The following is a 27,682-nucleotide window of genomic DNA, read 5'->3' on the forward strand; positions in this document are numbered from 1 at the left end:
CCATCGCAAAAGTGTTAAGGTGCAGATTTGGTGGGGGGGGGGGGGGGGGGGAGGGGGGGTGTCAGTGCTGGAGGCTGAATCTCTTTTCTACTTGTAGCATGCTTCCTGCTGCTGTGTGTATAGTATGTAGGTCACCGGAACAAATAGGGTCCCAGACTGTTCACATTGTGCATTTTCATTACCGTGTACGGAGGTATTGCAGTTCAGTCAGTGAATGGAGCTGAGCTGTAATACCATCAGGTGATTGAGTACTGCCAATGGTAAAGCAAAATGAAGTATTGGCAAAAATAGAAAATATGCAATATATATGGAAGATAATTTACACAATCTTTAAGAAATTAATAGTGACTTTCCCACACACCCCAAAATAGCAAGAATAGCAATAGTTGGTTCAAATAAGTCTTTATTTTTATTTCAAATCAATTCATGTCACACATATCTACATTGCACCAATCCCATGATATTGGTCTTAAGCCTCATTCACACTCCGTATGTAATACTTGTACTGTTTTTTTTTTTTTTTTTTTTTTACAGGTTGCACCATTTTAGGGTCTCCATTGTATCTATTTTTTGTTCTTCATTTTGTTATCTGTCAGTTTTTAAAAAAAATATTGTTTTGTACTTTGATGGTTTTGGTCATGGTGCAGATGAGGGAAAAAAACCATAGGCTAAAAACGTGGCCTATGCAGTCTAAAGAAACAGAAAATCACTTAAATCAATTGTTGGCACCTTTTTTTTTTTTCTTATTCAAATAATAGGCCCTGACATAAATATAAATCCAAAATACAGAAGTTTTAATGAAAACAAAAATATATATTGCAAATTTTGAAACAAAAAATTGCAAAGCTGTTTTAAAATACCTCAGCATAAGTGGAGTACAGAGCAATATTTGGCATATGACATTTTAACTAAAAAAAAACAAAAACAAATTTTATAAAACTGCAGTACAACTCTTAGTACAAAACAATTTAAAAATAATTTAAAGATAAAATTTTAGCAAACTTAACAGCAGATTGGAGGCAGGCGGCAATTTTTCAAATCTGCAGTATGTCTATTAATGGTAATAACTTGCTGTTGTTAATAACAGGATAATATAATTTTCTGCCAATTATGACTGTAGATTTCACCACTTGCTGCAAATCTGCTCAATAATCTAATGTGAAAACCATCAGCTGCACTCCAGCATGTGAAAAACTATTTTTATGACTCTTTTGAATGACCATATTACCCGTATTCCAGATAAAGGGAAAACATTTACTTTTTCATGATCAACATTTTCGGTTTCTCTATAAGCGGGATTGTTTCAGGTCAGCCAGGACATTGGTCTAAATGCAAAAACACTCATGGCACAGAAGCAGAAAATAGAAACATAGAAGATTGCCTGGTCCATCTAGTCTGCTCTTCATTTTTTATCTTAGAATAGATGGGTGAAACTGAGCATAGGCGATGGCTTTATTGACAAGGCAGAGACGTTCAGAACCTGAAGGCACAAACGGAGAAGAAAATTGCACCCTTTGTCGGAGAGCACAGATGTTGGGCAAGGTGACTCAGTGCTGGGTTCTTAGGTACAAATATGACAAAGAAAAATATCTACATATAATTTGTATGTTCTTTTCACATCCATAAAATGATTTGGCTTCCTTCAGAAACAGAACATGTCAGTGCTAGATTAGTCTATATCAGTGATTATATCAGTCACAGTCATAAGGTGAAGACAGCCTGTACTGTACCCAGCCAATGCCATGCTGAACCATGCCTAAGGACCTGAGAACTGTCATGGCCATGCACTGCCAGTGTAAAAAAGTAATGCTGGGTTGGGCAGATTAGGATGTGGAGGAAGGCGTTCTTAAATTCCCTTAAAGGATACCTGTCACCCCCCAGACATAACCGGCCTACAAAAGGACTGATCTGCAATCCGAGACACTGGCTGACAGCGGAGCGAGCAGGAGGCCGGGCAGCAGAGACATTATTTATGAAGAAGAGGGAGGAGGAAGGAGTGGTGGGGTGTGCTACAACTAAGCTACAACTCCTGTTTGACTCATTACAGTAGGAGACCTGGGACTGTGCATAATCCACTGCACAGACAAATTACCAAAAAGGCACAATGCTCACTAGGGGATGGCCAGCTACAGCACACTGTCAGCACCTCAGGAGAGGCCCGGGAGCTGACAGATTCTCTTTAAACCTTTACTCCTAACGGACTGGAACGATTACTTCCTGGATGAGAAGAGAATCCAAAATGCAGACGGACAGGGGGGCTGGAGAATCAGTGCACTAAGGGGTAAAATATCGTCTTGATGCACCAAGTGCTGTAATGTAAACCTCAATAAAAAAAAGTGGGAATTTAAAAACAAATGTGCCACAGATACAGGTAATAAAGAACCCACCTTCTCGGCATCCCCTGCCCTACAGAAACATAACAGCAGATTAAAATCTAACCACCTGTTCCTCTTAAAAAATACAACCCCCCCCCCCCCCCAAAAAAAAAACAAAAAAAAAAAACCCATAAATACCTCTACAGGAATACTAAGGTTGAAAAAACTCAAAATTGGATCACATATACCTAGTGGCAAATTGTTAGGAGTTTTTCTCCACCATGTTTTACCATGCATGTGAAACTCCGTAACACACACATGCCACAGAAACCTATATGGATGCATGGGCATGGGAAAGATAAAAGGTAAGGTCATGAGGAAGAAAACATTTCACTAGAAAATAAACTTCTGTTCTTCTCATAAGTGATTCTATTACCCATATACTCTTTCAGATTATTTAGACAATTTATTCATAATTTATGAATAGAACACACAAAATAATATCTGTATTTTATAGTAGGTTGCAAAAAAAAAGAAAAAGAAATCAGCCAGAGTTTTTCTATTTGTTCTTTCTTCTGTATTGCACAACAAACAAGTAGCTAAACATGTACTTGTACTACTGATTTTACGGACTCAAATATCAGTATGTGACCTGTTCATGATGATGGCTTTAAGGGAACTAATCAGCCCCCAATCGGGCTGATATGGTTCCCCGAACTGCTGTATACAGCTCCTGCAGTAGCTGCGGCACGTACCGGCCGCAGCAGGAGCCGTATACCCCCAAAAAAGGACTTTAATCCCCCGGGCGCGTGACAGGCAACAGCGGGAAAGTAGTCATCTGGACGGCTCCCCGATCGTCACCGCTCTCTGCCTGTCAACGCACTCGGAGGTAAGAATGACAGGCAGAGAGGTACGTTACTGGCCTCTCTGCCTGTCAATCATCCCTCCGACTACTTCCCAGCCGCTGCCTGTCACGCGCCCAGAGGATTACAGACCTTTTTATCGGGTATACGGCTCCTGCAGCAGCCGCGGTCGGTACGTGCCGCGGCTGCTGCAGGAGCTATAAACAGCTGTTTGGGGAACCATATCAGCCCGATTGGTTCCCTTTGAGGTATAAGTCCTATACTTTTTTATTACATTGTTGCTTACCAGCACTTCAGTTGTTATATATCCATGTATGTTTTGAAAAACCATTTTCAGGCAGCTACATGAAAATTGCACATTTATTTCACAGTCCAGAGGTGTAAACCTTTGAACCATTGTATTTTTTTTTCAATAGCCAAAAGGCGAAACCCTGAAAACGGTAAGGAAAAAAGAGGGTATTTGTACAATTGGGCTCAAAACTTACATTCAGCTTTTATAATAATTCATTTAGAGTCCAATTTACAGATGCTGGAGAAAAACAAAACATCTGCAGTTTTATGGATAAAGAAGACTACGCTCTCCTGGTCTTCTGTGTGCAAGTGTCTCTTTCCCTATAGGAAATTCTTCCTTTCAAATTTTGTTCTTATATTTTTTCTCTACAGTTTCAAGGTAAGATATGAACCGTCTGAGATTGGTTCTGACGTTATCCAGGACACATAACTGGTCGGTGCTATATTTCTCCCGCCCTTCTTTACGAATCTGTTGGTAAGAAAACATGTAAAACAAGACATCAGTTCCATATCTGCTACTGGACATTACCTGATGTTGTGTAGAGGCAACTGTTACCTGCTATGTATATGTATATCATATAACCATGGAAACACATAAGCACTTTCCCGCAAGTCATATCATATCATCTTGCCCCCTGTTGTCTCAGGGCTGCAAATATCCTATACATTAAGTAAATATGTAGAGTAGATTACATATAACTGCATTATAACCCCCTTCAGTATTTTGCTGGTTGCTATTGGAACCACCAAATAATTGCTGACATAACATGTTTCTGTGTTTTTAACTTGCATAAATTTAAAGATTAGGTCACATATTTGTACATTTGGTCACTCCCCTTCGCACCCAACAGAATAACCACTATTTTGCCAATCATCTTTTTAAAATGACCAACACAATCGTACAATCTGAATAGTGATTTAAATTAGTTGAAATTAAACTATTACTAACTTGTAGGACTCTTAAAGTTACACTCATTTAGCAAACTTGCCTCCTTCTCCTGATATGCCCACTCCTTACCTCCCCAACCTGTCTAGGTTACCGACCACCACTCTGCTTAAAAGCAGTGGTTGGACATATAAGCTTCAGGGTTTATTCCGGTTCCAGGGGACCCCACATGACCTGGAGCCAGCCCTGATTAGCCCTAACCCTGCTTTTATAGCAGAGAGGTAGGTGGTAGCAGCCTATTATTATTATTATTATTATTATTTATTTATAAAGCGCCCTTAGTTCCAGAGCGCTATACAATAGATAGGCAACAGGCAGGAACAATACAAGATCAGAAAACATTACATGATGGCAAAAGACAGACTGGTACATGGGGGAAGAGGACCCTGCCCGCGAGGGCTCACAATCTATAGGGTATAGGGAGAGAAACAGGAGGTAAAGTGTGATGCAGAATTATAGGTTGTAGCCTAGTTTGAAGAGATGGGTTTTCAGGTTGCTTTTGAAGGACTTGATGGTGGATGAGAGCCGGATGTGTCGGGGTAGCGAGTTCCAGAGTATGGGGGAGGCTCGGGCAAAGTCTTGGAGGCGGTTGTGCGAGGTACGAACAAGGGGCGAGCGGAGACAGAGGTCACTGGAGGATCGAAGGTTGCGTGAGGGACGGTAGCGGGATATCAGGTCAGAGATGTACGGAGGGGACAGGTTATGGATTGCCTTGTATGTCATGGTCAACAATTTAAAGTGAATACGTTGGGCAATGGGGAGCCAGTGGAGGGATTGGCAGAGGGGAGAGGCTGAGGCAAAGCGAGGGGAAAGGTGGATTAGTCGGGCGGCAGAGTTAAGGATAGACTGGAGGGGATCAAGGGAGTTAGCTGGAAGGCCAGAGAGGAGGATATTACAGTAGTCCAAGCGGGAAATAATGAGAGCCTGTACCTGCAGTTTGGTGGAGTCAGGGGTGAGGAAAGAGCGGATTCTGGAAATGTTTTTGAGGTGAAGGCAGCAGGAGGTGGTCAGAGCCTGAATATGTGGTTTAAAGGACAGGGCAGAGTCAAAGGTGACCCCAAGGCAGCGGACTTGGGGGACAGGGGACAGAGTACAGCCATTGATAGTGATTGACAGATTAGAAGGCGGGGTGGAGCGAGATGGGGGAAAGATGATAATTTTTTGTTTTGTCCATGTTGAGTTTTAGAAAGCGGGAGGAGAAGAAGGAGGATATGGCCGATAGACACTCTGGAATCCTGGATAGCAAAGAGGTGACATCCGGACCAGAGAGGTAGATCTGAGTGTCATCGGCATAAAGATGGTACCTGAAGCCATGGGATTCTATGATATGTCCCAGGCCAGAGGTGTAGATGGAGAAGAGAAGAGGCCCGAGTACAGAGCCTTGGGGAACACCAACAGTAAGGGGACGAGGAGAGGAGGTGGTGTGGGAGGGGGAGACACTAAAAGTGCGGTTGGAGAGGTAAGAGGAGATCCAGGAGAAAGCTAGGCTAGTGACACCAAGGGATGAGAGGATTTGTAAGAGGAGAAAATGGTCAACTGTGTCGAAGGCAGAAGATAGGTCAAGGAGAAGGAGCACAGAGTAGTGGCGCGAGGTTTTGGCAGTCAGCAGGTCATTAGCCACTTTGGTGAGGGCAGCTTCTGTGGAGTGGTGGGGGCGGAAACCAGATTGCAGGGAGTCAAAAAGCGAGTTGGATGAAAAATGGGAGGAAAGTTCATGGTAGACATGTTGTTACAGGAGTTTTGAGGCAAAGGGGAGAAGCGAGATGGGGCGGTAGCTGGATAAGGAGGTAGGGTCAAGGGATGGCTTGCATGTTTGTATGGAGATGGGAAGATGCCAGAAGTTAGTGATAGATTGAAGAGATGGGTAAGTGCTGGGACAAATGCTGAGGAGAGGTTGGGGATAATGTGGGATGGAATAGGGTCAAGTGCGCAGGTGGTGAGGTGCGATGTGGAGAGTAGTTTGGAGAGATGTTCTTCTGTGATAGTGGAGAGGTGAGTTAGTGGGGACGGGCAGTAGACAGGCATGAGGGGGGGCTGAGGGGACTGTGAGTTGAAGCTTACTCTGATGTCGATTTTCTGCTTGAAGAATGTGGCAAAGTCCTCAGCAGAGATGAGAGATGTGGGGGGTGGTAGTGGGGGGCGGAGAAGAGAGTTGAAGGTGTTAAACAGTTGCCTAGGGTTATGAGATAAGGAAGATATGAGGGAAGAAAAGTAGTCCTGTTTAGCAGAGGTGAGGGCAGATTTGAACTCAAGGAGTGCTCTCCTGTATGTTTGGAAGTGTTCCTCAGAGTCAGTCTTCTTCCAGCGCCGTTCAGCAGCTCTGGACACTCGCCTTAGTTGTTTGGTTAGGTCGGTGTGCCAGGGCTGACTGTTCGTGCTTCGTGTTCTCTTTTTCGTGAGAGGGGCAACAGAGTCGAGGGCTGAGGTTATTGTGGAATTGTAGAAGGTTGCGGCTGTGTCAGTGTCGTTCAGAGAGTGTATGTGGAGAGAGGCAGAAGGGAGTCAGAGAGTGTTTGAGTGTTGAGGTTTCTGAGGTTCCTGTGAGGGTGGGCAAGTTTCTGGACTGGGGGGGCAGATGAAGAGAGGAGAAACGAGAAAGTTAGGAGGTTGTGGTCAGAGAGAGGTTGTGGAGAGATGTGCTGGTGAGATCAAATATGGGGCAGAGGCGGGAGAAGATGAGGTCCAGTGTGTGGCCCTTTTTGTAAGTGGCCATGGAGGACCACTGTGTAAGGCCAAAGGAGGAGGCTAGTGATAGGAGTTTAGAGGCGGGTGATTTGGTTGTGTCGATGGGGATGTTGAAGTCGCCCATGATGATGGTGGGAATATCTGTTGAAAGGAAATGCAACAGCCAAGTGTTGAACTGGTCAAGGAAGGTGGTTGCGGAGCCTAGACAACGAGCTGTTAAACAAGGGGAGGTAAAAAGCATATGAGGGGAAGAAGAATGTATTTGCAATAATATTAAATTTGATGTGTCCTATGTTAACCATATTAGTTCAGATGGAAATACTGAAATGGCGGACTGCGGGCATCAACTTTGGCACTTGGGAGGTGGGTAAATGTTATTGTTTTCACCCACCCTCTCCTGGGCCATATTGAAAAAAAGTGGTCCTGCCCAGAGTTCTCCTTTATACTTAAGACTGTGAAGGCCTGCACAAATACAACACTGCAATATTCTGACAAGTTAGGCTTTAAAAAATAATATAACCTATACTAGAGAAAAAAAATCTTTAGAAATAACTTATCTAGAAAAGTCATCATGTCTGTGTAATGCCTGCAGGGACTGATTGGGTAGTGTGTGTCCTAGAGGAGCCTGGCAAAATAGCGTAAGCATCTTATAAGCCATGCAAAGCTCCATGGGAAAAAGTATGCAAAGTAGCTGTCTGCCAGTTGGAAATGAAACATGCTTTAATTACACAGGGCAGTATATAGGTATATGTATGTTTACACAGGTAACCAGTTAACACAATGTATACATACATAAATCTAAGGATCATACCTTTGATTTGAAAGCTGGTTGTATTTTCTTAAGAGCTTGGAGTAAATTTATCTCCACTGCAGCCTTCTCTGCTTCATCACCATCAGCAAATACATCAAAGATTGCATCTAGTGCTCCTCCAGACACTACCAAGGAGGAATCATTTGCAGCTATTCCAAACAGAAAGTTTCCAATCCGCTGAATAAAAAAAAAAAAAAAAAAAAAAAAATCAGACTATATTAAACCAAAAATCAAATCTACATGCATACAGCATCAGTTCACATTGTGCATTGTTGTTGCGTTTCTTTACATGCACGCTTTACTTTAGTTGATGACCTCCTATGTCTTTTAATAAGATTTCATCAATTAAAACAAAAAAGGCATGTTAAAGAGAATGTGGCCTATTTCAATAATATGAATGTTAAACTCGTTAAAGAATTATTGGTGATGCTTTATGTTTTCATTTTACCATTTATCTATATTGTAAAATAATCTTGCAGTTTTCATTCTTACCACTAAGCCTGAAACAGAGCCAAGACTTCCTGTTCTGTTTGTGATAGGGAGGCTGCTGCTTTAAAGTGCAGAATTAGAACAAAAGGTGACACCAGTATATAGGAAAGACAATAGCAGCTTTGCCTCCCCTTCCCAGTAAGGTTACCTCTGCACAGGTCACAGAGTTTACCGAGCGTGCTTACAAATGTGTCCCATACACACAGGGCTTAGGGTCCATTTACACAGAAAGATTATCTGCCAAAGATTTGAAGCCAAAGCCAGGACTGGATTTGAAAAGAGGATAAATCTCAGGCTTTCCTGTATAACCTGATCTGCGTTTATAGTCTGTTCCTGGCTTTGGCTTCAAATCTTTAGCAGATAATCTGTCAGATAATCTTTCTGTGTAAATGGACTCTTACAGATGTTCATCAAACCTATGTTCATGGGGCTTGCCATAAAGCCTCTCTATAAATGCTGTTAGATAGTTGTCCCTATAATAATTTACTAAATATAAAACTGCAATAAGAGAATAGAAACAGATTACATATGGTGACTCATCTTTCTATATGTTGTATTGCATGGTATCATATTTTACCATTATGAAGTTTTGTTATTTAATGTGTTAATTTTCCCCCCATTATGTTATATTTATGCCATATATAATCCATTTTACACACTGTACTTTATTTATTTATGGGATTATTGTGGAGGGATTGTTTGCATTTTTATTTGGAAAATTTCAATAAAAATGATTTAATAAAAAAAACAAAAAAAACAAAATTTAGTATCCATCACTAAGATCAGTTATAAAAATCTAGGCAACACATTTGCTTTAATAGATTGTTTTTTAAACTGAAATGACTGATACTCTATCCTCAGGACAGGCCATCATTTAATGACTGGTAGTGTGTCAACACAGCAACCCCACAAATCAGCTGTTTAGTGCCTGCACAGTGAATAGAACCAAAAGCAGTTTGTTCCATTCACTGTGTAGTAGCAGGACCTCCTTACTACAGCTCAGCTCCTGTTTTACTAAATGTGAACTTCGCTGTAGTAACACAGTGCAGCCACTACTCAGTGGAAGGAGCCAAATGCATCCACTTACAGCAGGGTACCTATGAGCCAAATTCATATTTACCTAATGGACCATGGAGGGAACTTTGAAGCAGCTAACCCTTGTCTTAAAGGGGTTATGCAGCGCTCCAAAAACATGGCCACTTTTGCCCTGCTTTTGTCTCCAGATAGGGTGGAGTTTGTAACTCAGTTCCATTAAAGTAAATGGAGCTTAACTGAAAACCACACCTGAACTAGAGACAAGAGCGGAGCCAAAATGTGGCCATGTTTTTGTAGTGCTGGATAACCATTTCCTTGGGATCAGATGAAGAAATCCTTGTTAAAAGTCCTTGCAACAGATTTTACAAATCCGCTGCAATACTCACTAACATTACAGTCAATGGCCCTGCATTCTTGCAGCGGATTTTCATTCTGCTGTGAGAATGCAAGCTCCAATCTGGATCTTTTTAAACAGTATGTGGCCAAGGAGGTTAATTCCTTGGTTTATCCTTAGGCCAATGCAAATTTATCAAGAGGAGAAATTTAAGACAAGGGGGGAAATATTGTCCTCCTCTCTAGGGACTTCTACCTTTTTGAAGCCAGGCGCCAATTAGATAATACTGTCATGTATGAAAAACTATGCAAAGATCCCACAAATGATTATGTATCTAAAACAAGATACCTTTTTACATAGGGGGTTGAACAGGGTATACTATCTAAAAGGTTTGCAGAAAAAAATATTGATTGAGTCTCCAGTGAAACCGTACTGGTATTGGATTTCCAAATTGCACAAATCTGTGGAGAAGGGAGACAATCCATCACTGAGCCACTGTCCAAATATTTAGATTGGGTATTAGGACCATTGTTGGGTAGTGTCCATGTACAGTAGTACAGTGTCCATGTACCTATACTATACGAAGGATCTATTGCATGTATTGGATAATTATGTTTGGACAAAAGGTCTCTTATTGGCGAGTATCAACATCGAGAGCCTGTACACCCGCATCCCACAGGATGCAGGTGTGCAGGCTGTACAGCATTGATTGCTCAATATAGCCAATATGGAATGAAAATTATGTGAATTACATTTGTGAGATGTTGGGGTTAGTCCTTAATCACAATGGTACTGTCAACGGGCTGGAACTGCAATGGGGACATCAATAGCCCCAACTTTTGCCAATATATATTTTAAGGATGAAAAAGTGTTCAGTACTAATAACACATTTGCGGCAAAGATCGTAATGTATCACAGATGACGTGCTAATCATTAAGTCAAACACCAAAAGTGTTTATGGAATATATGAATATTAATCATTTCAATATGTCATTTACATCTGACTTTAGAGCCAACCACATTGATTTCTTAGACACACATGTATGCATAAGGAATAACAAATTACTGGTCAACCAGTATTGAAAACCCACAGCAATGAATATACTACCGAATTATGAAAATTCTCATCCTACTCATGTCAAATGAACAGTGCCTTATGTCCAGTTTGTATGGCTACGCTAAATTAACAAGACAATAGTTTTTTTGAGGAAAAGGCTGAGCTACTAAGTCACCGTTTGGCAGATCAGGGTTACCCTCAGCATGAAATAGAAATGGCCCTAATAAAGCACGCACCTTAGGTAGAAACACCCTATTCAAGAGGAGAAAAAAAAAAAGATACAACTACATCAGATAGGTTTGTGTTTACATTTAGGGTACAAACCCACTTGACGTATTTGCTGCGTGAATCAGTCTTAAAAATAAGCAGGCAAAACGCAGGTTGGCTTTATACAATTGTTCTGCGTTAAAATACGCAACTGCGTATTTTTGAAGCATGAAGCTACATGCGTTTTTCGCACAGGTTGTTAACAACTGATGCTTTGCTAACAACAAGCTTCACGCTTCAAAAATACGCAATTGCGTATTTTAACGCAGAACAATCGTATAAAGCCAACCTGCGTTTTGCCTGCTTATTTTTAAGATTGATTCACGCAGCAAATACGTCAAGTGAGTTTGTACCCTAAGACTGATTCACGCAGCAAATACGTCAAGTGGGTTTGTACCCTTAAACATTCTCCAATAGATGCGGTTATCAGATCAGCCATCTAAGATCATTGTAGGATGTTGGAGAAAGATGAGGCTCTCAAGAAGTGTTGCAACGCCCACAAATATCTTTTGGCAGGTGTAGAAACCAGGATAAAAATACAACTAACATTTGGTTTAGGAACGTTAAAGGGGCACTCCGGCGGGGCGGCTTTTTTTCGATCTGGCCGGGGAGAAGGTGGCTGAGGGCAGCGACGTCCACTCACCTCCCCGGTTCAACGGTGGGTCCGGCCTCCGTCACTGACTGGCTGAGCAGACTTGAAACGTGACGTCTCAAGCCCGCATCAGAGACCAGGAAGCGGAGTACAGGGAAAGGATGTATGAGATTTATCTCACATGTACACTCAACTCATGGGGGTTATAAGTAAGATATCTGTGATATTTGTTTCATGGAACTATTGCAAATCAAATGACCGCTAGGAGGCGACTCACAAGTAAAGCTGTTGTCTTAAGGACCGTTCTGACGTGCATGGGATGTGCTGGCAGGATGCGACGTGTACATGTAAATGTCTGATTATGTCGTACAGAGAAGGATTTTGAATATTCTGTAATTTATGTTTGTTTATAGGTTTTAATTATTGTGACGCTGCTATGTGCATATATACGTTTGGTTGAATGGAGCGATGTCATAAGCTGTAAAAAAGCACACTAGTTACATGCCAAACAGCGGTTGCCCGTTCACACGTCCAGATGACTGTGTATATACAATAAAGTTTTGGATCCTTTGCTACTTCGTTGGCGAGTGCCACGTTATTCTCCTCTACTACTATTGACTTGATGTGCATGTAGCATGGACATTGGGGCTATCTGACTCTATTGGACACTAGAAGCTGCAGTAGTGCCAAGGAACTCTTTTCATATACGGATTTAGAAAAAATTAACATGTGCACATGGTCTCGGATTTCATGCGTATTCCGAGGAGGAATCCTATTGGAAATGTACATGGAATCCATCAAATTACATAGGACTCAAGTACATATTATGGCTGTTTTTAATAGAGCCATATGAGAAATGTCATAGGGGTTCCTGGATCTTTCTGACAAAAAAAATGGCCAAACTATGTTCTCTTAGGTTTTTTGTTAGGTAAATAACATAACTGCATTACTTAATTCAGATCACAAAAAAAGCTTTAAAAACTATTTACCTTCAATGTGTCAGCTGTGTTGTCACTTTTTGCCAGAACACTGCCTGTAATACCAATAATGCTGACTGCATTCACCTTTGCACTGGCGGTTCTGCTCTGCACACAAGCTTCAGCAAAGCTCATGACCTGCTCTGGTGTCATACCCTACCACAAAAAAACAAAGATTTCACAGACATTAGAAGGGAGAAGTAGAATTTTTAAAGTTTGGGTTTAATGCCAATTCAGAAACTTTTTTCATTTGTCTAGTGCATAACACGACATGCCTATCAAACTGTGATAAATACCTGAGGTATTCCTTTAGAAGCCAATGTCTGTAGTAATGCTCGTACAGCACTGGACGCTGCCTCTAAAAATTCATCTTGCTTTGGGCCATCTAATGGAAACAAAAAAAAACAAAAAACATATGAAAACATATACAAACCATTCAGGATAACTCGAATAGTTGTAGTAAGGTTGCCCGTCAGTGTTTCATGCTGGCCTTGGTTCAGGCAGCATGAAACTAGTTTTCTTTTAACCTCTATGGAAGATACATTAATGGAATAAAACAACTTGTTCAACAGTAAGCCCAAGAGGGGGCCTTGCTCTTGAGGCAAGTGTGCGTCCTAGAGGTGAGACCCACATCAATCAGACATTTATGGCATATACTACTATTCTTTCCTTCCCCCATGAAGAGAAAAAAATAATTAAAAATCACAATTTACCTGTATGAGTGAAGACTAATTCAGAAAGATGTTGAGCAAGTTCCTGCAGCGCAGACACTCCTCCTAGACTCTCAATGTCCAGCACGGACAAGATGTTATGCAGGCAGGTCAGCGCTCTGTGCTGGACAGTGAACATCCTAAGAGACACAGAGATGAACCTTTACTAACTCCAGTTACATACATAAATATAATAGATGTCCACAAGAACAGTCTCACTATTAAAATGCCCGGGTGATCGCTACATCGCCTGGGCAGCCCATAGGGAATAGAGGCGGTCTGCTGTCGCCCCTCCTGTTCCACGGAGCGAGGCCGGAAATCATTGCTATCAACATGACAAATTACAGCAGCGATCAGCCGACATCACCCATATTGGCTGATTGTTGCCTTCTATTACACCAGACGATTATCGGACATTAACAGTCGATATCGTCCCAATACGGCTGATAATCGTTTAGCTTTTCCGAGATGGCTGATGTAAACAAGTACTTATCTGCAACTTTGTAATGCTGGGAGGATTAATCGCAGAAAGTTTATAAGCAACTTGACCTCAGATTAACCCTCCCAGCATTAAAAGAAGCTACAAAGTTGCAGATAAAGCCTGCCAGGGACTTTGTGTGCCAGGGTTGAGGTGTGTTGGTCACTTGTCTCTTTCCCAGCATGGAGAAGTGACCTTGCCATGTAAAGAAGCATATCCTAGGCTGGAGTCTCTGTAATTCTTAGGTATGTTGGCCTCTGCACGGACATTAGGGAAAGTGTGCGTGGTAACATGTAAGGCTGATGTTATGTTGAGTGGTTCTTAGGATACCACTTGTATATTCAAAAAACTAAACTGTTTCTGACTTCATGGCTAATTTTATATTTTTTTGAATTTCATGAATTTACTTATAAATTAACAGAAGGGGTAAATCCTGCTCTTCTCTAGAGCATCCCCTAAAGAGCAGCAGCATGGAGGACATTATAATACAGTATAAGTTGTGACTCCAGCACTGGGGTTAGATAAATCCCATAGACTTCTATGGCCATCTATAAACTGACACTTCAGGGAGCTAATAAGTCTTCAGACAGATCTGAGCTGTTTTTGCAAAGTGAATGAGTTTAGAGAGGGGTGGGAAGAAAGTAGCCTAATAAATGGGAGAATGAAACATTTTTCCCTAGAAGGATATATTACAGTTTTTATTTCTAAATACACTATTGACTTAACCAACGCCTGTTGAAAAGTAAGTGACCATTTAAACAAGGTGGGACTATACTACTACAGTACAGATTGCCAGTATTTTATAATTTTGCACAATTTTTTCCATCCCATCCAAACCCCCCAAAATTACTTTGTAATCAATGATTTCCACGCAGAGTTGTGTCTACATATTTGTAAAGCTGCATCGTTGGGAAAAGAAGTTTTTTCAAGCACCTAATAGACAAAAAATAAAAGAAACATTAGTCACCAATGGAGCACCTATAAACTTATTAGTAGAGATGAGCGAACCGGGTTCAGGTTCAAGTCGATCCAAACCCGAATGTTCGGTATTTGATTAACTGGGGCTGCTGAAGTTGGATAAAGCTCTAAGGTTGTGTGGAAAACATGGATACAGCCAATGACTATATCCATGATTTCCACATAGCCTTAGGGCTTTATCCAAGTTCAGCAGCCACCGCTAATCAAATGCCGAAAGTTCGGGTTCGGATCGACTCGAGCATGCTCGAGGTTCGCTCATCTCTACTTATTAGCAATCCAAAAGGGTCTGTAGCTTAAATGGTGGAAACAAACAGATAGACATGGGAAGGCAGAACATATCATGTATCTGAAGAAAAACAGAATCCCCACTACTTTGAGATTTTTTGTTAAGGCAAGACATCAGTTGGTCACCTAACCTCAGAAAGTGAAGCCAAAGAATGAAAAGTGAAAGTATGGTTTGAGGTAAAGGTTAATAAAAAAAGAAACAGATTAGGTAATATAGATGTATTAGGAAACTGCTTAAAAGGACAACTCTGGCCATAAGTAATTTTTTAATACGTTATTACTTATGGAAACCAAGGACAACATCTGCAAAGAGTTTGTATGTTCTCTCCGTGTTTGCGTGGGTTTCCTCCAGGTACTCCGGTTTCCTCCCACACCCAAAACATACAGATAGGTGAATCTAGATTGTGAGCCCTAATGGGGACAGGAAGCAATAATTGGCAATACTATGTAAAGTGCTGTGGAATCTGTGTGCGCTATACAAACAAAATTATTATTATTATTATTATTATTATTGAAAGTTAGACAAATTCCTAATATACATTAATTATGGGAAATGCACATATACTGCTATTTTCCTTAATTAAGTAGATCATGGAGTGTTTAAATTCTCTCAAAAAACGTGACGTCGCGAATCAGGTGTAATTACTATGGAGTGTCTAGCAGGGGGCGCATTATATGAAGAAGTTTATGGACTGTATTTAAGTATATAGAAGAGTATGTAATGTAATGTAAAAACTACACTTTATTAATGGACTATGTGTATGGAATAATTTAGGGGGCAAGAACACTTGCTCCCCAAATGAAGGGCACCGAGCAGGGAGGGAGAGAGGTGGCAGTGCATCTAACTACCTCCTCCCTCCCTTCCTGCTTGGTGCAGTGGGACAGAAAGACACTACCACTACTCCCATCATCCGCTCATAGTATGAGCAGATGATGGGAGGAGTAGTACTAGGGAGCACCAAGCACCCCCTCTCAGCCGACAAGTGTCCTTGCTCACCAAATTATTCCATACACATAGTCCATTAAAGGCGAAGTCCAGCAACATTTTATATTAAAGTATTGCATTGCCCCCCAGAAGTTATACAATTCACCAATTTACACTTATTACAGGAAATGCTTATAAAGAGCTTTTCCCCAGCAATTATTACTGCATCAAGGCTTCACTTCCTGGATAACATGTTGATGTCACGACCCGACTCCCAGAGCTGTGCGGGCTGTGGCTGCTGGAGAGGATGATGGCAGGGGGATGCTCAGTGTCCCTCCAGTGCCCTATGTCTCTCAGTGTCCCCCTGCCTTCATCCTCTCCAGCAGCCACAGCCCGCACAGCTCTGGGAGTCGGGTCGTGACATCACCATGTTATCCAGGAAGTGAAGTCTTGATGCAGTAGTAAATGCAGGGGAAAAAAAAACACTTTATAAGCATTTCCCGTAATAAGTGTATATTGGGGATTTGTATAATTTTTTGGGGGCAATACAATACTTCAATAAAAATTTTCGCTGGACTTCTCCTTTAATAAAGTGTAGTTTTTACATTACATTCTCTTCTATATACTTCAATACAGTCCATAGACTTCCACATATAGTGTGTCCCCTGCTAGACACTCCATAGGAACAACACCTGATTTGTGATGTCATGATTTTTGAGAGAATTTGAACATTCCATGATCTACTAAATTAAGGTAAATAGCAGTATATGTGCCTTTCCCCTAATTAATGTACATTAGAAAATTGTCTAACTTTCCATAAGTAATAACATATTAAAAAATACTTTTGGCCGAACTTCTCCTTTAGTAAAAACGGGATGTCATAGAATAATACAGCATGATACCACTGTCTGATGGGCTTTGCCTTTTGGTAGATCATACTGCTGGTGAGAAGAATGGTTTTAGACAGCACCTTTTTGGGAACAAAGTGATTCAGAAGGGCAGAGTGGACTTCAGAGGACAGGCATAGGGGTGACATAAGTTGGCCTCCATCAGCTACTGATTTTTCCAGGCACGTTTCACTCTCATCGCTACTAGAAAATTCGTCCCATTCATCATCAGATGGCTCTGGAAAGAAAAGTTTTTTATCTTATTATCTTAGAATAATGCTTTTACATACTGTTTGACAGTATGTAAACATGAGAAACATTTATGTTCCAGTCCATCTCTCTTACACACTGTACTATAGATTAATAAAATCTACACAAACCATCACTACAGCACATGTTCACGATCATCTCCAGCGCAGATTTCTGAGCCACCAGTAGAAAAGAAGCTTGCCTAACTTCTTCATGGGACACCTTAAATTAACAAAACATAATCTGCTGTATGCATGAGCATGTTTAAAAAAATGTGTTTTCTCCACTTTGGTCCTAATACATAATTTTATAGCACAGATGTATAGACAAAAGAGAAAAAAAAAATAGTCCTGTCTGCTCACCTGACATGTCTGTTATAGTAAGTACTGTGATTGGCGCCTGGTTACTGAGCCTTTACACAGCTCAATTAATTGTGCAGTCCAGTCGCACAATCGCTGAATTTTTTGCACAGCCCTGAACTTCCCTTATTTATACAGAACAATGTGCAGCTGATAATGATGATTTTATTGACAACATTCATTGACTGATCATTAGCCCTTTAATGGTACGTTAACACAGCTGAATCAATTGTTTAACAATTTTGAAGCAGCAATTTGTTTTTTTATGGCCAACAGCGTTTAAAAAAAATTGTTTTTACGATCGCTTAAGGCCATCAAACACATTAGTGTTTAAAAGACCGTTTAGGTGAAGCGATCTGCAAATTATCAGCAAGCGACCAGGGACGATTGAGAACATGTTGAAAGATCACAATCAACGATTTTTCACTCATAGCTTGACCGTTAGCTGTGTATTCACGAGCAGATAATCGCTCAAATTTGATCGTTATCCCGCAGATTTGAACGATAATCGCTCTGTGTAAACAGACCATTAGATGGGCCAATTGTGAGGAATGAGTGCTTCTAAAAACTATTATCTCCAATAATCAGCCTGTGTAAAAGAGCGTATATGCCTTCTATAAATAGATGAATAAATTAACAGCTGGATGTTACCAGTTGGGAGGTGTGTCTCTGCGATCGCTGTGATCCTGTCCCCTCAGTGCTGACAGTGTCAGATTATGGGAGGGTACTCTTCTGTAACAGAAGCCATGACAGATTGACTTTAAGGCTAGATTCACACTCAACAGATCCGCAGAGGATTTCATGCAGCGAATTTGGAGCGAAATCCACTGCAGATCCATTGCCTTGTATTTTCTATGAAAATACATACTCGCAGTGGGACTGACTGACATATGAGTATGTAAATTAACCCTCCGCCAGCTGGTGCATACTGTACCTGCTCCGTGCTCCGGCTTGCTTCAGGGGCTCCCAGCATCTGTACGTCCCGCTCAGCCCATCAGTATGTATTCTCATAGAAAATACAAGGCAATGGATCCGCTGTGTGAAATCCGCTGCAGATCAGTTATGTGTGAATCTAGCCTTAGGGTGCGTTCACACGTACAGGATCCGCAGCAGATTTGATGGTGCAGATCCGCAGCAGATTTGATTTAAATAACTGAACATAGTATCAAATCTGCGCCATCAAAACTGCTGCAGATCCCGTATGTGTGAACCAACCCTAAATTGCGTCAGTTGGGTACCTGCCCTTTTTTAATAGGACTGCATGCACAAGTCTCTAAAGCAGGGTGGGCAATTAATTTTCTCACAGGGCCACATGAGAAATTGGAACCGTATTTGAGGGCCAGACTAATTTATAATTCAGTATCATTTATCATAGATTCAGCAGTACAGGTGCTCTGACGTGGGCTGGGGTGCAAGTGTGAACACAGCCCAAGATAAATATTTGCACATGTAAGAACATTAAATTTAACTTACTGGGATTAAATCTGAGAAATTATCATGATTCTTCACTTTTACAACACCTTCCACCATCCTGTCATCTTCACTCAGAGAGGCTTCTTCCAGACTCGCTGCAGCTTCTTCTGCTTCAGACTCTGTGGCAGCGTTATTCAGCCGAACAGTTTCTGTTTCTTTCATCTGTATAATAAACTGCCCCGCATCCTGAGAGAGGACTTCAGCCAGTATCCTTAAAATTGCATTAATGGAGTCAGCCTGGCTTAAAGGGGGCAGCTTGTCTTTCAAGTTCCAAACTGTACCTGCAGTATACAATGTATAGTGTTTCCACCATGCAACAAACATTCATAAAATAAGCAAAAACATTCCGGCTTCCAAGAAAAGAGGGGATGGAATTAGGTTTTTTTGTTTTGTTTTAACACACCTAGAGCCATAGGTAAAAATAAATAAATAGATAAATAAATAATAATAATAATATGAGCTTGGACAGCCCCTTTAATTCATGTTTAGTTAAATAGTTCTTTCTATGAAACTCTCTCTGTCCCAACGACTCATTTGGACTTTATATACTTTTATATCTGCCAGCTCCTTCCATTAGCCAGAGCAGAAACCTGCTTACCGTGAGTGGCATGCTATGTCAAGTCCAGTGTACAATACACAAAAGCCAAGGTAGCCTCTGTAATATTATGACTGAATTCACACCAGTTGGCTGCATATTACTTGAAATTATTAAACAGTATCCAAATGTATTCAGTACCAACAGTGTTACGCAGGCAGGCATATGCCAAAAACAAGGCAACTTATAAGATATACATCTCTTTAGCTTGTGTTGCATATGTTTGGGGAAACTGAAGAAGAAATGGGGGAGAATGTTCACCCTCATCCCCTTTACCTGCAACTAATGTCTGCAAAAGTCTCATCTCCATGGTAGTTGCAGGAGTCATCAGCACGTTCTCCAACGTTTGCAGAGCGGAAGCATTAAAGAAGGCCAAGAGTTCTGGGTTATCTTCTGTGACGGTCTGCAGACAGTACGCTGTGGATGGAAGTGTTCAGAAAGACACAAATCAATAAAAAAGGAAAATCGTACACAAAGATTGTGCTAATGATGCTGGAGCTAAGGAAACCTACCTGCCGACACTGCCAATTCCAGGCTGCTTGGGAACTTTCTTAAACACTGGACAATAACTTCCACACAGTTTTCTTTGTTAAATATAACCAATGCTTTACTGTTGCTTTCACTACAAAGTGTAAGAAGATCATGTAGTCAATAATGATACAACAAGTCATCATACAATATATGTAAAGAGTGTCTAAACCCAATATACTTAACATTTCCTCTAACCAACATGTCATATATGGCTAAAACATCACAGATTCAGATGAGCGAATTTACAGTACAAACAAAGAGAAGTGCTTTGTTAGCTCGGCAATTGGTTTATCAGCCGGCTGCCTTTGAACTCACTCCAGGTGCCAGGAAAAGCTGGATCGAGTCCTTGGAAACTGGGAGAAGCTTTTCCAGGCACCCAGAGCGCCACAGAGTTCAAAGGCAGCCGGCTGATAAGCCGATCGCTGAGCTAACAAAGTGCTTGTACTGTGAGTTCATTCATCTATATATTCATCTATACAGGTACATTTTTGCACTTCTACCTTGTGCAATATTTGTTCTTTAAGCCTTATTATAAGAAATATTGTAATATGATTTGTGATGGTAAAAAGGGGGAAAGTTGGCTTATTTATGGAATATATTCATGTTGGGATCTGCATATTGCCCACTGGGATCCACATGTTGCATGTCTGTGGGCAATGGGGCACCCATATATTGAAATGAATCATCTTGCGTCAGCATTATACCTTGGAGTATGTTCACACTGAGCAAAACAGGCAAAATTCCAATATATCCAATAAATAAAAGCTGTGTGATGCAGTGTTCTCAGTGTCTGTCTAGCTTCAGGATGGGAACACTATTGGTTGCTGTGCTGTGTATCTCCCTTCTATTACCACTGGAGAAACAGACCCACTTACCATACATTCCACAGAATATTAATGGCTTGGTTCGCAATATCTTCTACTTGTTTTTTTGTCAAGTCTTTACTGCTTGTTGCTGGCTCCAGGTTACAATCTAAACCGGTGGAACACTGCGCCACAACATTGAAAACATAAAAGGTCATTGCTTTTTCAAGTAAGAGTCAATAAATTCTCTACAGTTTACTTGGTATTTGCAATGCAACATATGAAATTTGTGTCAGTAGGCCTGATCCTGTTTAAGGGTGCCTTCACACGTAACGGATCCGCAGCAAATCCCTGCCCAGTACACTCTATGGGCAGACAATCTCGCAGCGGGATGGATATCCCGCTGTGAGTATGTCAGCGGCCCGCCCGTTAACCCCCCGCCACCAGAGCGTATACATCACCTTCTCCACGCTCCGGTTTGCTTCGGGGCTCCCGGCATGTCACGCTCGGCCAATCAGTGCGCTGCGGTGGGGCGGTGCCCTGAGCAGGACGTAAAGACACAGGGAGCCCCGAAGCAAGCCGGAGCAGGTGAAGTATACGCTCCAGTGGTGGGGGGCTAACGGGGCGGGCTGCTGACATACAGCGGGATATCCATCCCGCTGCGAGTTTGTCTGCCCATAAAGTGTACTGGACAGGGATCCACTACGGATCCGTTACTTTTGGAGTCACCCTAATGGGTTTAGACCAGTGGTGTCAAGCCTTTGCTAGCTTACATGCTATGTTCATGGCATTGAGACACCCTGTATAATTTTTTAAAAACAGGCTATTTAAGGAGAACTCCGGCCTGGGGTGATTTTTGGCTGGGGAGGAGGAGGATGAAAGTAGTAACATGCTCTCACCTCCCCCGCTCCAGCGCTGGTGTTAGTATCCTGCAGCCCCGGTCCCCTTGTCCTGGGCGATTCTGGGTGGAGACCTGGGTTGTGATGAGTTAGGCCCACTCAGCAGCCGTAGCGAGCGATCGGGTCCCAATTCCCAGTAGTGGTCGGGACCAGGGAATATGAGCTGCAGGATACTGGCACCAGCACTGGAGCAGGGGAGGTCAATAACCAGTTTAGTCAAGTTTTACCTGGAATTAAAAGCCAGTGCTAACTTTTAGTAACAATGTGACATCCCTACTGCAACTTCAGGGGTATCAACAACTGTGGAGCCCCAAGCAAGAGGCCCAAGGTCAAATATGGCTCCCAAGCCTCTAGTTGGGCAATATTGGCACAAAGGACAAACCTTTTAGTTTAAAGGGGTATTCCCATCTCACGTTACCTCCTATACACAGGATAGGGCATTACAAGCTAATTGGTGGTGGTCCGTCAGTTGGACTCAAACACAAAAACATAACTATACCCAGAATTAGTGCTTAGCCACCCTTACATTCATTCTATAGCCATTAAACATTTACAAGTTCAGAGATGTTTGATGGCCTATGTGGAATGAATACAGCGGTGGCCGCACATATGCAGTACACTCTGTTCATTCCATGGACAGTTATATTCTTGGGATTGGTAAGGGTCCCCATGGCCAGACTCCTACAATCATCTTAATACCCCCTATAGTAGGGAAAGTTTACAATAATGGAAAAGAAAAAAAAAATAATAAAAAAAAAAACACCCTAAACACAATGGGCCAGTGATAACTGTTCACAATTGACCGTCAAACTTCTAAACATATGAACTGCATCACTAAAAGACATACCTCTCTTAATAGGGCCACTAAGGGAGTCATGATGTCTCTGGTCACCATGTCATCACAAACTTCAAATCCACCACAGGTGCTTAGGTTCCTAACATTAAAATATACAAAAAATGTTAGATTATAATAAGGCAGACACATCTATGCTCACAATATGGTAGTCTAGTGATGTAACGATACCAGAATTTGGAGTTCGATACCGATACTAGATTTTCTATTTCGATACTCGATACCAATTCAATATTTAATAAAGTATAAGAAAAAGCTATGATGATAAAAAATATAATGCACCTTAGATAAAACAACCCCCCCCCCAACTGTTTTGACGCCGTTAAGGTCTTCAGGTCTGTACTATTACAGTGATACCAGTTTATGATTTTTTTTTTTTTCATTTTATTACTTCAGAAGTGTAAATATGGGAAATGACCTAATCCTTAGCTGACCAGGTTCTTCCCATTGAAGCATTCTTCTATACACCTGAATTGCTGATAGATTCCCAGCTAGATGTGTAGAGTGACACTACAGTGCTCACTGTATGACAACCCACAGCAAGGCAATGACAGACTCCTAATAATGTGGCCTGTCCATAAGGAAGTACTGCCCAGCAATAGGGGAGGTCACCCCACAATATGTAGTCCTATGCCTCAGCCAAAGAATATGCACATACAGCAACCACGGGGTACAGACTACAACTGCCACAGCAGAGATCTCTAGGGAGCTGATGAAGGCTGCCAGGTCTGGACAGACAGGAAAGGGTTAATTTGCCAGGCAGGTCAGTTCCTCTAGATGCAGCTTCTCACATCGGCTGCATTCAAGGAGGCTGAGGTGTGACGGGCTGCAGTCATTAGCAGCAGGGGTCTGCTACAAATAGTTGTCAACCCCCACTGCATCTGGAGTGGCTCAGGAGGGGTCAATTGTGACAGCTGCATCTACACAGTTACATAGCCGGCACAAGCAATCACTGTGTGCCGGCTATTCGAACTTATCGCTGCTGTGAGCAGAGAGAGGGGCGTGTCAAGGAGGTGACGCTAGGGGTCAGCACTCAGAACATGGCCGGCGCTTAGCTAGTCGCCTGCTGTGTTCTCTGCTTTATACCTTATGTTAAGCTGCGTTATTAGACAGCTTAAAAAAGTATCGATACCAGGAAATCCTGGTACGGAACTGTATTTTTGCCTGGAATATCGATAGTGGTAACAATATTTCGGTGCATCGTGCATCCCTATATGGTACCAGCAAACAATTGGTCCCTGAGCTCTGGAAATGGCGAACACTGTTGTAGCCGAAAGGGTGGGGACAATGGTTATTTATGCACCCCTGTTTATTTGATAGTATATACCCATGGGGGTTGTACCTAAGTATCTCGCATGTTCATGGGTCAGAATGCCAGGTTGTACAAAGAAGGGTCACAGCACTCCAAAACATCTTTCTGGTGATGACTGGGGGTATCACAATGTCATAGAATTACTTACCGTAGAGCACCTGCAGCTGTCTCCCGCACAGACATGCTCTTATCGAGCAGAAGTGGTCCAAGGCATCGAACAGCATCTCTTTGTAGGAAAGCTGGTATGACTTGCTGCTGCTGGACAAGCTTTGAGATGCTAGCACAGGCAAATTCCCGGACTTCAGGACTAGGGCTCTGCAGCTGGAATATAAAAGGACGCACAGAAGATTCAGTATGCTGATCAGGAAGTGACACGTGTTTCCATGTGTCTCGGACATACTGTCAAGCCTTGGAATAGGCTCTTTAAACAAGCGTCAATCTAAGAGAATTGGGTACACTGGGCTGTGTAATATAGCTGTAAAGCTGCCTTTACATTAAAGGGGTTGTTCACCCCCCCCCAAAAAAAAAAAAAAAAAAATTCAAAGGGATGCCAGAGATTTGTAATTTACTTCTCAAAACCTCAAGTCTTCCAGAATTTATCTGCTGCTGTATGTCCTGCAAGAAGTGGTGTATTCTTTCCAGTCTAAGGGTGCGTTCAGACTGCGGAATCTGCGTGGATAATAATTCTTTGGGCAGACAGTGGAATCTGCACGGGCAAAGAATGGAGCCTATGGTACGCATGGAAAGTCAAGTGGGAGCACGTGGAGTGAGCGGCGGAATCCGCGGGATGTTCTCCACGCAGATTCCGCAGTCTGGACGCATCCTGACACTGTGCTTTCTGCTGCCACCTCTGTCCATGTCAGAAACTGTCCAGGGCAGGAGCAAATTCCCATAGAAAACCTCTCCTGCTCTCCAGACTGCAAAGAATTACACTTTCGGCAGGACACACAGCAGCTGATAAGTACTGGAAGACTTGAGATTTTTAATAGAAATAAATTACAAATCTCTGGCACTTTATGGCACTGGTTAATTTAAAAAAAAAAAATAAAAAATAAAAAAAATTGTGAACTAACCCTTTAAATGAATAGTGATTGATCTTAATGAACACCACATAGTACTAAATTTTGACAGGGAAACTGTCACTCAGATGATAATTACAGCACATGCAGACTCACAGGGGTGGTTTTTAAAGGGAAACTCCAGATAAGAAAAACTTGTTTTCTATTAAAAGTACATTAAAATTATATAGACGTGTCTATACAATGTATTACTGTATCTGTACAGTACTGCCACACTGGTAGCTGATAGAAATGAAGGAAGTGAAAAAAATGGCCCCTGTGCCAATTCACATTGTCTCCTGCTCCTGCTGCTATCCCCCTCCCCCCCTAGGAGACAAATATTCCATGCCTCTGTCTCACATTGTGTGTGTTTGCTAATGATACAGACAGGGGGAGGGTGTGATGTCACAGGAGGCTTGGCTGGATCTCCCAATCCCCTGAGTGATCCACCATCTCTGACCAGCCAGAAGCAGGTGCTGCACTAAAGTGACTGTACCACCAGGCCCAGGCTGAAGCACTGAAGGCGGGCCGACCCACCCTTATTGGGAAGAAACCCCAGCCCCTCCATGACGTGACTCCAGTAGAATCAATGGAACCCTATCCAGTAGTAGAAGCAGCGATGCTGTCTCCCAGGACAATGCATCATTAGATTATATATCCATTCTGCATGCCATTGTTACAGCATACAGTGGTGCCTTGGATTACAAGCATAATTCATTCCAGGACCGTGCTTGTTATCCAAATCACATTTTCCCATAAGAAATCATTGAAATGCAAACAACTGGTTCCACTCCCCAAAAATAATGATTTATTATTCTGAATAACATTTAAAACAGATGAAACAAACATTCAGAAACAGCTGAATATGTGATATTATAAGTTACTGTACAGTAATGGAGAGGATGGGAAACACAAGGGCTGACAGAGACTGCAGGGAGCATGAAGGAATGAGCAGGGCAGATGTGGGCACATACATGCAGTACTCTCTGCTCAGGAAGAGAGGGGTTACAGCTAGGAAGAGATTACCTCCACAGACCTGTCCCCTGATGCAAGCCCCAGCCAGAAGTGGATCTGCCATGATTTGGAAGGTGGGGGAGACGTCCTGGGTCAGAGTACAGTGCAGTAGACCCCGCTATGCAGACCATGACCCCACTATGCAGACCATGCCCCTCCCCCGCTCCGCCTCCCACTCAGTACAGGGAGCTCTTAAACCAAAGCATTGCTCTTAAACCAAGTCACAATTTTGAAAAACTGTGAGCTCTTAAACCAAGTTACCACTGTACCTCTACTGTTCAATGAAGTGCATATGTCCAGGTGTAAGCTATAACAGGGCACAATTATGAGCTGGACAGGCCAATACTGGCAGGGATCAGCCAACAAATAGGCAAATGCTCCTCCATCAGCTGATCGTTTGTCGGCCGCACGCTTCCCGTGTAATAAGGGACATACAGTTAGTCTGATGCGTATTAGCCCATGTAATAGGGTCCTTAGTCTGCAGCATCAGCAGCCATATTGCCCGGCACGGCTCACAGGAGGGGGGGACACCCTCTATGAGTCAGTCCTTACAGGACATAAGGTCAGGGGTGGTCAGCAGGAGACAACCCCTGTAAGAAAAGGTAAGGATGGTGTGTATGCTATCCTGAATTGTGCAAAGCTACAGACATAACACTCTGCTCAAAGGGACAAGTACTTCTCTGTAATGCAACACTATAGGAACCACATGGGAGCAGGTGGTCACTGACAGCTACATGGCTGGGGAGCAATGGCGGCTACATACAGCCACCTGCGTCTCCTACAATGCAGAAGATCAGTGATTATCACAGTACAATAATATCCATGTGTAACAGCTGGGGCTGACATAGGACGCTACAGGCCAGCAGGAAGCCACACTCCACGGGCTGGGCTCACTGACACACCCACCCCTTTTTTTTTTTTATTTTTACCTAAAAACTTTATCTGTAACATTAACAAGAGCACCACGTGTGCACACTTCAGTGTGCGTGAGTATGTGTGTGTATGTATGTATGAATGTATATATATATATACATACATACACACACCACATCCATGTAATTGTGTATTACGGGCCACGTCCCACGTGACTACACTAGCTGTCCCTAACACTGCAGGCGATCGGCGGTTCTCCTCGCACGGACACGGGCTCCGGAGCCGCTCACCTTGTGAAGAAGATCCTCGGCGTGTAAGGATTCAGCGCTGTCCTCCTCTCCGGGCCCCGCCGGTGGCTTGACGGCTGCTGTAGGAGAAAAGCCGACCGGCTTGAATCTACGAGCCCGGCTCTTCCCCATGATTGCTCAAGACGGGAGACATTCAATTAACTTTATTGACAACTACAGTGAATATACAGAAGAGCTCTTTTTTTTCAACAAAACTTTATTACCACCCATTTCCTTACACACACTCGTAGCTGCACTACTCAATAAGGTGCATAGTACACTCAGGGACTTCATTACTTCCCTGAACTCTGTTATACATGACTTCTGTCTCTAGTATTTCCTGTCACTAGTAGTACACCAGCCGATCCCAGAACTTTATGTCTTCTGTCTCTAGTATTTCCTGTCACTAGTAGTACACCAGCCGATCCCAGAACTTTATGGGTGGCATTTA

General features: G+C 42.3%; 1 protein-coding gene across 1 annotated transcript; it reads right to left on the bottom strand.

Annotated features, from left to right (window-relative positions):
- Positions 1 to 883: 883 nt before the first annotated feature.
- On the bottom strand, positions 884 to 27,389 carry HEATR3 (HEAT repeat containing 3). The gene is made up of 15 exons (XM_069965944.1): positions 27,235 to 27,389; positions 24,148 to 24,320; positions 22,682 to 22,769; positions 21,008 to 21,120; positions 20,114 to 20,223; positions 19,878 to 20,018; positions 19,007 to 19,287; positions 17,306 to 17,396; positions 17,009 to 17,163; positions 14,701 to 14,783; positions 13,376 to 13,512; positions 12,959 to 13,047; positions 12,675 to 12,818; positions 7,912 to 8,088; positions 884 to 3,938 (listed from the first exon to the last, which is right to left on the bottom strand). The coding sequence occupies exons 1-15, from the start codon at positions 27,361 to 27,363 to the stop codon at positions 3,810 to 3,812; spliced, it is 2,040 nt and encodes a 679-aa protein (XP_069822045.1). The 5' UTR covers positions 27,364 to 27,389; the 3' UTR covers positions 884 to 3,809.
- Positions 27,390 to 27,682: the final 293 nt, after the last annotated feature.

The sequence above is a fragment of the Dendropsophus ebraccatus genome, chromosome 4 (genome assembly GCF_027789765.1).
Source record: "Dendropsophus ebraccatus isolate aDenEbr1 chromosome 4, aDenEbr1.pat, whole genome shotgun sequence".
In the NCBI taxonomy this organism is placed as follows: Eukaryota; Metazoa; Chordata; class Amphibia; order Anura; family Hylidae; genus Dendropsophus; species Dendropsophus ebraccatus.

Coding starts and splice junctions, on each gene's coding strand:
- HEATR3 (XM_069965944.1), bottom strand. CDS start 27,363: ATGGGGAAGAGCCGGGCTCGTAGATTCAAGCCGGTCGGCTTTTCTCCT. Junction 20,224..21,007: donor AATATTCTGTGGAATGTATG/GTAAGTGGGTCT, acceptor TACACTTTGTAG/TGAAAGCAACAGTAAAGCAT. Junction 8,089..12,674: donor ACACAGCTGACACATTGAAG/GTAAATAGTTTT, acceptor TTTTTTATTCAG/CGGATTGGAAACTTTCTGTT.